The 12066-nt window shown below is 46.0% G+C and overlaps 2 protein-coding genes across 2 annotated transcripts; both read right to left on the reverse strand.

Annotated features, from left to right (window-relative positions):
• Positions 1-215: 215 nt before the first annotated feature.
• Positions 216-1177, reverse strand: LOC119941285 (olfactory receptor 2T1-like). Its single transcript, XM_038761662.1, is given in 2 exon segments — positions 216-541; positions 544-1177. Coding segments are annotated over 2 exon segments (960 nt in total).
• A 6371-nt stretch (positions 1178-7548) lies between these two features.
• Positions 7549-8523, reverse strand: LOC119941286 (olfactory receptor 2T2-like). The gene has a single exon (XM_038761663.1). It carries the CDS (start codon positions 8521-8523, stop codon positions 7549-7551), a length of 975 nt encoding a protein of 324 aa, XP_038617591.1.
• Positions 8524-12066: the final 3543 nt, after the last annotated feature.

A 12066-nucleotide genomic window follows, 5' to 3' on the forward strand; every position in this document is an offset into this window, starting at 1 on the left:
CGAAGCACTTAGTACAGTGGTCTGCACGCAGTTGGCACTCAATAAATACCATCGATTGATTGAATCCTCTAGACTCTATGCCCCTCGTGGGCAGGAAACCTGTCTACCAATTCCATTGTATTGCACTCTCCCAAGCCCTTAGTACGGTTCTCTGTGCACAGTAAGCGCTCGAGTGACACCACAGATGGGTTGATCGATGAAGGAGACTCAGGCCATCAGAACGCATTAACTGAAGGCTTCCTGGAGGTGATGCACCTTCCCAGCACTCTCCTAATGGCCCTGACCACATCGTTATTGTGGAGGCTGTAGATCAAAGGGTTGAGCATGGGGGTGAGGATGGTATAGAAGGCGGAGAACAACTTGTCCAGGGCCGGCTTGTGGTAGGAATTTGGCAGCATGAATGTGTGTATGGCAGCCCCGTAGTACAGCATGACCACCGTCACTTGAGAGGAACACATGGCCAAAACCTTCCTCCTTACTCCTGCCGAGCTGACACGGCACACGGCTAAGAGGATCCGGGAGTAGGAGGCGAGGACCACTGGAAGGGAAACAGAAGCATCGTCACGCAGCAGAAGTACATGGCCGTCTCATAGAGGGTCGTGTCAGTGCACACCAGCCCCAGCACAGACGGGGCCTCACAGAAGAAATGGTCAATCCGCTGGAAGCCGCAGAAAGAGTGGGTCATGGTGATGGGAGTCAGCAGGCAGCTGTCCACACCGCCGGCCAGCCAGGATACAGCCACGATGACAAGGCCAGTCCTTTGGGTCACGAGGGCTGGGTACCCCAGGAGGTGGCACACAGCTGCGCAGCGGTCATAGGCCATGAGCCCTAGGAGGTAAAATTCAGCCACCGCCAGGGGCAAGTAGGCGAAGTGTTGAGCTGCGCAGCCTGGGAGGGAGGTAGTGGCCTGGCCGAGCAGGAAGCCTGTCAGCATCCTGGGCACGGTGGTGGAGATGTACAGGATGTCGATGAGGGAGAAGTGGCCCAGCAGAAAGTACATGGGGGTCCGGAGCCGGCGGTTGATCCAGACGAGGGAGATCAGGATGGAGATGGATGCCACGGCCATGAGGAAAATGGTGCAGATGTGGGAGAAGAGGAGGACCGATGTCTTGCCTGGGCCGAAAAGTCCCAGGATGATGAAGTCGGTGGAAGATGTCATCTTTTCTCCCTCCATCATGCCCGCTCTACTGAGCAGGGGAATCCAAGATATTGGGGATGTTGGAAATTAGTTGGGGAAGCAGATGGAAATGAGTCAGTCAGTCAGTCGATCGTATTTATTGAACACCTATTGTGTGCAGAGCACTGTACTAAGTGCTTGGGAGAGAACAATGCAACAATAAACAGAAACATTTCCTGCCCATAACGAGCCTACAGTATAGAGGGAAAGACAGACATTAATAGAAATAAATAAATGGGAGATATGAACGTAAGTGCTGTGGGGCTGGGAGAGGGGTTGAGTAAAGCGAGCAAGTCAGGATTCTGCAGAAGGGAGTGGGAGAAGAGGAAAGGAGCGCTTAGTCAGGGAAGGCCTCTTGGAAGAGATCTGCCTTCAATAAGTGCCTTCTAAAGTGGGGAGAGTAATTGTCTGTCAGATATGAGGAGAGAGGGTGTTCCAGGACAGAAGTCAATGGTGAGATAGACGAGAGCAAGGTACAATTAGAAGGTTGGCCTTAGCCAAGTGTATGGGCTGGACTGCACTAGGAGAGCAGTGAGTTGAGGTATGAGGGGGTGAGAAGATTGAGGGCTTTAAACCCAATATTGAGGAGTTTCTGTTTGATAATGATAATGATGGCATTTGTTAAGCCCCTACTTTGTGCCTAGCACTGTTCTAAGCGTTTGATGTGGAAGTGGGTGGGGAACTGTTTGAGTTTCTTGTGGAATGGAGAAACATAGCCTAAATTTTTTTGTAGACAACTGCCCCGTTTGCAGCGTGCCCTGTTTACGGGGATTGGAGAAGTCACAGGATCTGGTTTCTAATTCCGGCTCTGCCATTATTATTTGCTGTGTGACCTTGGGCAAGTCACTTCAATTTCTGGGCCTCAGGAATCTCATCTGTAAAATGAGTATCCAATGCCTGTTTCCCTCTTTTAGACTGTGAGCCTCTTGTGGGACAATCCGTCAATCAAGCAATCAATGGTATTTATCAAGTGCTTACTAAGTGCAGAATACTTTACTAAGCGCTTAGAAGACCACAATACAACAGAGGCAGCAGACACTTTCCCTGCCCATAACGAGTCTAGAGGGGGAGGCAAACTTCAATGTAAATAAATAAGTAATTTACAATATGTAATTTAAAGAATGTATATAAGTGTTCTGGGGCTGAGGCGCATAGAAAATGTCGAAAGGTCACAGATTCAAGTGCAGGGACTGTCTCTGATCTGATTAACTAGTATCTACCTCAGTGCTTAGAACAGTACTTGACACATAGTAAGCACTTAACAAATACCATTAAAAATTCCGGGCTGTGCCATCCACCTGTGTTGTGACTTTGGGTAAGTCACTTCACCCCTCGGTGCCTCAGTTTCCTCACCTGTATAATGGAGAGTCAATATATGTTCTCCCTCCTACTTAGACAGTGCAGCCCATGAGGAACATGGATTGTGTCTGACTTAATTAGTTTATACTCCTGTCTCACATGGGGCTTCTAATCTAAGTAAAATGAGATAAGACATTTCAGCCCCATCTATGGTGGGAATTCCATCAGTTATCATGCCAAAGGTTATTTTTTCAATGGTTTATTTTTTGGGATACTTTTTAAATAAAATTATATTTATTAAGAGTTTATTATGGGTCAGACACTGTACTAAACACTAGGGTAGATACAAAGTTGTGGCAGCCTGTCTTAGTGGTAGAACACAGGCAAGGGAGTCAGAAGGACTTGGATTCTAATCCCGGCTCTGCCTCTTATTTGCTGGGTGACCTTGAGCAAGCCATGTCACTTCTCTGTGCCTCAGTTCCCTCATGTGTAAAATGGAGATTTAGACTGTGAGCTCCACGCGGGACAGGGACTGTATCTGACCAGATTTGCTTATATCCACCCCAGTGCTTAGTACAATTCCTGGCACATAGTAGACCATGTCCCACTCATGGGACATAGTAGTCCACGTTTGTTAAGGGTTTACAGTCTTAATCCCGCTTTTACACATGAGGTTAGTGAAGCACAGAGAAATGAGTGATTTTCCCAAGTTCACACAGCAGACAAGTGGTAGAGACAAGATTAGAACCCAGATCCTCTACTTTCCAGCACCAGGGTCTTTCCACTGAGCCATGCTGCTTCCCAGATGGATCAGTTAAGCGATAGGCGGACCATGAAGGAAGCAAATGGGGAAGAAGGAATTGATGGCGAATAGGAGAAGAGGGAGGATGGGGTTGAAGCAGCTGAAACAGAGGGACAAAGGAGGTAGATAAGAGGAGATCCAGAGCAGGAAGGATGGAGGTTGAAAGAGGCAGGGACGTGGTGGAAAGGAAATATGAGAGGATGAAGTTGAGTGGGCAAGGGAGAACAAGCGGGAAGGGGAGAAGCAGATGGAAGATAGATGAAAAGGTGTACGGAGCTGTTGTTGGGTAGGGACTGTCTCTATATTTTGCCCAATTGTACTTTCCAAGCGCTTGGTACAGTGCTCTGCACACAGTAAGAGCTCAATAAATACGGATGAATGAGTGAAAGAGAATTGAAGGTGAGAGGAGAAAGAGCAACAGAAATCAGGAGAAGAGAAATCAGACTCGGGGACAAAAACAGAAGCAAGAATAGGCAAGGGATAGGAGAAAGGAAAAAGATGGGGTGGGGGATGGGGTAAAGGGAGAGGAAGGGAGCAATAAGAAGAAGAAGAAAGAAGCCAGACAGAAAGAAAATGACTTGAGGATTTAGAAGATAAAGATAAAAAGGTTATAAAATACCTAAAAAAAGTTCAGTGTCCATTTCGCAGCATTTGGATAATTGTCAGAGGAAAGATACTGTAGCCAGGTTAATAGAACATACACACAAATGAAAATACACACACAAAAAACACACACACACACACACATACACGCACACACACCCCTACTAAAGGACATTTGAAATGTTAATGTTAGATTTGACTAGAAAATGATCACCCTTTCTCTCCAAGTAAAAGGAAATCTGCTTTGTAAGGTAATTCCCTCTCATTGTTTCATATGATGGGCTATGATCTCTCTTCCGACTGGTTTTTACAAGGTGGAGGGAGTTGGAAGGATAGACGGGTGGATGGATGGGTAGATAAATGGACGGATGGACGAATTGCCTTGCTGACTTGACTTCCCGTCAAGAAATAGAGACAATGAAATCTGCTACCTACTTTTCTCCCAGGAGGAAGATAAGAGAGGTGAAAGAACTTGGCGACTGGAGGAAAGAAGGAAGCAAGGGTTCAAAAGGTCAGATTGCTCCAGTGAAATTAATCAGTCTCTGAGCCACTGCAATAGCAGATTCTTCGGAAGAGGTGATGGCCACAGAGGAGAGGAACGCAGGCTTTAAATAACTTGGGTGCACGGAGACAGGCATTAGTGAATGAGCCTGAGGTTTCATGCTGAGCGTCGCAGAGAGACTCAGCTTGCATCAGGACATGGACCGTGGCTTCTTTAATTGGTCACAGCCTGAGGAATTTTGGAGGCATCTCTGGTCAGGAAAAGACGGTAATTGACTGCTTTCTCTGGATTTCATCATCAGTCTGCTTCCTTTGGCTTCTCTCTCTCTCCCTGGAGAGAAAATTAGCAGCGATGGAAAAATGCAAAATAAAACTGTTTTTCTCTTGTTAGCATCTGGTGAGGGCGAGAGAGCACAGGAGAAGATTATCTAAAGTCCAGGGGAAGCTGGGTACCAAAGACAATCGGGATATTCCTTGATCTGGCTTCGTTCCCTCACCTCTGATGCACAAAACACAACAGTATCTTTTTCTTATTTCCAAATGGCTGCAGCCCAGAAGATACAATGAAAAAATATTTTTTGACCCATGAGGTTTTCCAGCTCCTTTAACCCCAAGAAGAAGTGTAGCCTAGTGGATAGAGAATGGGTCTGGGAGTGAGAGGACCAGGCTCCTAATCCCAGCTCTGCCACTTGTCTGCTGGGTGAACTTGAGCAAGTCACTTCACTTCTCTGTGTCTCAGTTCTCTCATCTCGAAAATGGGGATTAAGATGGTGAGCCCCATGTGGGACAGAGACTGTGTCCAATCTGATTAGCTTGAATCTACCCCAGGGCTTTGTACAGTTCCTGGCACATTGAAAAGTACTTAAGAAATACTATTTTAAAAACTCTATCAATCCTAGAGAGCCGAAGCTCATACATGATACAATATATGATCTATCCAACGAGTGAGATCAATATTCTATTCTCTTATTTTTAGTCACCCGACCTTAACACTCTGCCGGCATTTGGAGCACAGGTTTTGGAGCCAGAGGAAATGGGTTCTAATCCCGGCTCTGCCACTTGTCTTCTGTGTGACCTTGGGCAAGTCGCTTAACTTCTCTGTGTCCAGGTGACCTCATCTGTAAAATGGAGATTAAGACTGTGAGCCATGTGGGACAGGGACTCTGTCCAATCTGATAAGCTTGTACCTACCCTGGTGCTTAGAACAGTGTCTGGCATTTAGTAAGTGCTTAACAAATGCCATAAAAATAATAATTAATATTACCCTCCCTCAGACCCATTGAGTGCTGGTGCCGTCTGCTATTAACCCACTTTTCTGCTGTCCACTCCTCTCCACATCCTCCCCTCCCGCTTACCCCCTCCAGCCCCCAACAATTGCCAACTACTGGGCTCAAGCGGTTTCAGGTAGAGTTTGCAGTGGCTGTTGTTTCCCTGTGCTTACTTCCTTTATTCTAGTGGTCATTACTTCCCAAGCCTAGATTTTCATCTTTTACCTGGCCTTCTGCTTTATTTCCCTATTTTCATCTTTTACCTGGACTTCTGCTTTACATCGTTTATCTTCCTTCCTTTATCTTTGTTCCTGGCATGCTTATCAGCATTTTTGGCCTTCTGCCTTACATCCGTATCTACAATCCTGTACTTCGCCTTATATCCATAAGTAGTCCCTGCCTGTCACAAGTTCCATTAATACTTAGACCTACATCTCTGTTTTGCCAATGCAGATGCTTACGATTATTATTGCATAGAATTATTAATTAAAGATTATCACTGTTGCTCTTATTGTGGTTCTCACTGAAGCCTAGAACATGTAAAGGTTTATTTTATTCCTTTCTGCAAAAATTCTGGAAAATAAATCAGTGATATTTATTAAGCGCTTATTGGGTACAATGCAGTGGAATTGACAGATGTGATCTGACATGAGGATCACATGAGGATTTTACAGCCTAGAGGAATACATTTATCTGTGGTATATAATAATGATGCTAATGATAATAATAATAATGGCATTTGTTAAGCGCTTACTATGTGCCAGGCACTATACTAAGGGCTGGGATGAATAAAAGCAGATTGGGTTGGACACAGTCTCTGTACCACAAGGGGATCACAGTCTCAATATTTATTGAGTACTTACTGTGTGCAGAGCACTGGACTAATCGCTTGGGAGAGTACAGTATAATAGAGTTGGTAGGCACAGAGAATATAATAATAATAGCATTTGTTAAGCACTTACTGTGTTCAAAGCTCTGTTCTAACTCTGGGGAGGTTACAAGGTGATCAGGTTGTCCCACGTGGGGCTCACAGTCTTAATCCCATTTTACAGTTGAAGTAACTGAGGCACAGAGAAGTTAAGTGACTTTCCCAAAATCACACATCTGACAATTGGCAGAGCTGGGATTCGAACCCATGACGTCTGACTCCAAGCCCGTGCTTTTTCCACTGAGTCACGCTGCGTCTCTTATCAAAGAGAAGGTTAATGACTCGTCCAAGGTCATCCAACAGGCAAATGGCAGACACAGGATTAGAACCCAAGCCCTCTGGCATTATTTATATTAATGTCCGTCTCCCCCTCTAGATTGTAAACCTGTTGGGGTCAAGGACTGTGTCTGTTTATTGTTGTATCTTAATCTCCCAAGAGCTTAGTAGAATGAGCTGCACACAGTAAGCCCTCAAAATATATGACTGACTGAGTGACTGACTCTGGCTCCCAGGTCTTTCCACTAGGCCATGCTGCTTTTATTTCTTAAGTGCTTCCCTCTTGTCAAGCATTGTACGAAGCGCTAGGGTAGATACAATGGTAGTAAGGTCAGACACCATCCCCGCCCCACATAAGGTTCACTGTTTTAGGGAATGCAAAGCAACCCCCTCCTCAGAGTCCACTTCTGCCTTGTCAAGGGCACCAAACAACTCATTCATTCATTCAATCGTATTTATTTAGCGCTTATTGTATGCAGAGCACTGTACTAAGCGCTTGTACCCTTGTACAACAATAAACAGGCACATGCCCTGCCCAAAATGAGTTTACAGTCTAGAGGGGAAGACAGACATTAAGATAAATAAATGAATTACAGATATGTGCATAGTGGCTGGGAGTGGGGATGGAGTCAAGTCAGGGGAGTAAGTCAGGGCGATTCAGAGAGGAGTGGGAGAAGAGGAGTGGAAGGCTTAGTCACATTTTGTCTTTAGAAACCCCAATTTTCCCAATTCTGTGGAAAAAAGCACACCTCTGTAGACATCTCCTCAGTGCTCTGGCCACCTCTTTGTTGCGCAGGCTGTAGATGATGGGGTTCAGCATAGGGGTGATGATAGTGTAACACACGGCGATGACCTTGTCCTGCCAAGGGCTTCGTAAAGAGCCGGGCTGCATGTAAGTAAAGATGGAGGCCCCGTAGTAGAGCCCCACCACCATCAGGTGGGAGGAACAGGTGGCCGAGGCCTTCCTCCGCCCCTGTGAGGACTTCATCCGAAGCACGGTGGACAGGATGAGCCCGTAGGACACAGCAATGACCGTGAGCGGGACCAGGAGCATGATGGAGCAGCAGACGGTCATGGCGGTCTCGTAGAGGGAGGTATCCGTGCACGACAGCCTCTGGATGGCCGATACCTCGCAGAAGAAATGCCGGATCTCCCGGGAGCTGCAGAAGGGGAAGGTCATGTTGATGGACGTCAACAGCAGGCCGTCAAGGGCACCCAGAAGCCAGGACCCGAGGGTCATGAGGACAAAGACCCTTCCATTCATCAGGACCGGGTAACGGAGTGGGTGGCAGACAGCGATGTACCGGTCGTAGGACATGAGGGCCAGCAGGAAACATTCGGACCCCGCCAGGGTCAGGTAGACGAACATTTGAGTGGCACAGGCCCCAAAGGAGATGGAATTCCTGACGGACAGGAAGTCGGCGGCCATCTTCGGGACGATGGCAGAGATGTACAGCAGATCCATTGTGGAGAGCTGGCTGAGCAGGAAGTACATGGGCGTGTGGAGACGGGGGTCCATGCGGATGAGGACCATCATGGTCATGTTACCCAGCAGGGCTGTGCAAAAGGCCATGAAGACCAGGGAAAGGAGAAGCTTGGGAGAGCCCACATCTTGGAAGAGGCCAAGCAGAATGAAGTCGGTAGACAAGGTGCGATTCTCTTTCGCCATGGTGTGATCATCCAAGATGTCTATAAGAGGGGACACAAAACGTGGGTTTTGTGGGTCCCAAAGCAGCAGTAGCAGAAGCAGCCTGGGCCTGGGAGTCAGAGGACTCCCGGGTTCTGATCTGGCTCCACCACATGCCCGCTGTGTGACCTTGGGCAAATCACTTTGCTTCTCCGTGCCTAAATTTACCTAATCTGTGAAATGGGGATAGTAACTTAGAGCCCCATGTGGGACAGGGATTGGTCCAACTTGACTATTGGGTATAATAATAATAATAATAATAATAAATAATTATTATTATGGTATTTGTTAAGAGCTTACTCTGTACAAGGCACTGTACTAAGCACTGCAATTAATACAAGTAAACCAAGTTGGATTGTATCTACCCTGGTGCTTGGCACATAGTGAGGTTTTAACAAATGTCATTTAAAAGCAGCTAAACTGAAGCCCAGGGTGTCTGAAATTCCAAATTCCAGCCCCATACGTACCCCAGACAGAGAGAACACTTCCTGCTACTCACCCTGGCCCCAGTAGGGCTAAGCTATAAACTCTTTCACTTCTCCTTCCCTGTAGCATATATAAGTGCTTGCCTTCCCCACTGGATCATACACTCCTCGAAGACAGGGAGCATACCCTCCTAAGTGCTTAGTACAGCGTCTGTACAGAGTTGGTGCTTAATGATTCCTATTGATGTACTGATGGATTATTTTTTATGGTATTTGTTAGGCACTCACTATGCGTCAAGCATTCTTCTAAGCACTGGGGTAGGCACATGTTTATCAGGCCAAAGACAATACTTATTCCACAATGGGCTCCCAAATCTAAGTATGATGGAAAGCAGGTATTGATTGAACTAGGCATGTAGTCTCTTAGCCATGGATTATGAAGGTGTATAAAAGGATTTTGCTTCCCTGGAGTTGGGATGTCAGGATGTGGCAGCTAAATTCCCATATTAATCAATCGATTGTATTTATTGAGCACTTACTGTTTGCAGAGCACTGTACTAAGTGCTGGGGAGAGGAAAATACATCCTAGTTGGTAGACACGTTCCCTCACAGTCTAGAGGCCTAAGTCATAAGTAGGTAGTGCCAAAGGGAGGCTGTAATTGGACTCTGGGGAAGAGGAAAGAGAATGTTAACTATGTTATTGCTATTTCTGCTACTGTTGAATGAACATCATCAATGGATAAGATGAAAGACGAAATGACTCGTTTCCATGTGGATTTGGTCCACCACTGAGCAAGTCCACATTCTGGAGAAAGATGGAATTGATCAGTCAATCAATCAATGCTATTGATTGAGTGTTTACTGTGTGCAAAGCACTGTACGTACTGCATGGGAGTCCAATACAATAGGGTTGGTAGAAACATTCCCTACCCACAATCTAGAGTGGGAGGCAGCCATTAAAATAAATTACGGATCTGGACGTAAGTGCTGTGGGGCTGAGGGTGGGGTGAATAAAGGGTACGAATCCAAGGGCAAGGGTGATGCAAAGAGGAAATGGAATAGGGGTGATGAGGACTTAGTTGGGGAAGCCCTCTTGGAGAAGATGGGATTTTAAATTAGCCTTCCTAATCTTTCATTCACTCAGTGGCATTAACTGGGCACTGTAATAAGTGCTGGTGAAGAATACCATGAAAGAGAAATATCGTGGCTTTTCTGTGCTGGGGGCTGGGGTCTACCTGAAAATGGGAATGAAATATCTGGTCTCCCTTCCCCTTAGATCATGAGCCCCAAACTGGACAGGGACTGAACGTAATCTACCTCTGTTCTTGGCACATAGTAAGTACTAAACAATATTATGTTCATGATTATCAATGTTATTATTAAAATTAAAACTTAATCCCTGGCTCTATAGGAGCTCCGAAGTTAAATCTGGGCTGTCATTTCTGCAAAAGGGAAATAATAACAATAACTGTAGTACTTGTTAAGCACTGACTATGTGCCCGGCATTGTACTAGGCGCTGGGGTCTATCTAAGCTAATCACAAACAATGATAAAGAAAGACGGTGATGGGTGTCATTTTCAGGTGACTAAACTCTAGGAGCTTCTGCCTGGAATGGAGGATGAAGGGAAGAGGAAGAGGAGTAGCTAGGAACCAGCATGGCATAGTCAATAGATCATGGGTCTGGGAGTCAGAAGGTCATGGGTTCTCATTCTGGCTCTGCGACCTGTCTGCTGTGTATCCTTGGGGTAGTCACTTCACTTCTCTGTGCCTCAGTTATCTCAACTGTCAAATGGGGATGAAGACTGAGCTCCATGTTGAACAGGAACACTGCATCCAACCCGATTTGCTTGTGTCGACCCCAGTTCTTAGTACAGTGCCTGGCACATAGTATGCGCTTAACAAAACCCACAATTATTTATTAATAATAATAATAATAATAATAATAATAATGATAATAACCCCATTCTTCTTTCTACTTAGACTGTGAGCCCCATGTGGAACAGGAGCTGTATCCTGCCTCTACACCAGTGCTTAGTGCAGTGTTTGGCACATGGTAAGTGCTTCAGAAATCTTATTATTGTTATTATTATTACTAGTTGTAGTAGTAATAGCATCTGCAAAGACTATCTAACCCTGAAGAGGTACTCACCTGAATCGGATGACTTGCCTGTGGAGGCGGGGGGATGTATTTAATGACCATTTGAGGTTCTTGCTGGCCGCGGAATCTGCGACGTGGACAACTTAATGAATAGAAGTGACCATCCCTCCCCTTCTGCCAACCTGCCTTCGAAGCCCGGAAAGCCCAGAGGACCATTTCCTTGTCCAGGACAATGCCTCTCTTCTTCTCCGAGATCTTCCTGCTGGCGGCATCTCTGCCAGACACGATCTCTCCCTCGATGGCCTAATCTGATGGCCCTCTCTCCCCTCCAACTCAACATGCCCAAAACTGAAATCATCTTCCCACTAGGAAACCCCCGTTCCCACAGCTCTCTCGTAACTGTAGACAACACCACTACCCTCCCTGTCTCATAAACCCCAAACCTTGGTGTTATCCTTGACTCATCTCCTTCAACCTACATTTTGTCAGTCACCAAATCCTATTTTTCTGTCTCTCTAACATCTCTAGGAGCCTCCTCTTCCTCTCCTTCCAGACGGCTGCCATGCCCATCTAACAAATACAGGTTGGGGAGCAGTGTGGCTCAGTGGAAAGAGCACGGGCTTGGGAGTCAGATGTCATGGGTTCTAATCCCGGCTCCACCGCTTGTGAGCTGTGTGACTTTGGGCAAGTCACTTAACTTCTCTGTACCTCAGTTACCTCATCTGTAAAGTGGGGATTAAGAGTATGAGCCCCACGTGGGACAACCTAATCACCTTATATCCTCCCCAGCGCTTAGAACAATGCTTTGCACATAGTAAGCGCTTAACAAATATTATTCTTATTATTATTATCTAAACCTCGACGATTGAATCGTATATTATTTATTTAGGTTAATGTCTTTCTCCCCCTCTGCTGTAATCTTGTTATAAGCAGAAAAAGTGTCTACCAACTCTGTTGCATTGTACTCTCCCATGCAGTTAGTAGAATGTCCTGCACACAGT

This window comes from Tachyglossus aculeatus, chromosome 20, assembly GCF_015852505.1.
Source record: "Tachyglossus aculeatus isolate mTacAcu1 chromosome 20, mTacAcu1.pri, whole genome shotgun sequence".
Taxonomy (NCBI): Eukaryota; Metazoa; Chordata; class Mammalia; order Monotremata; family Tachyglossidae; genus Tachyglossus; species Tachyglossus aculeatus.

What these genes read in the sequence shown, in the direction of transcription:
- LOC119941286 (XM_038761663.1), bottom strand. Translation starts at nt 8,523, where the DNA reads ATGGCGAAAGAGAATCGCACCTTGTCTACCGACTTCATTCTGCTTGGC.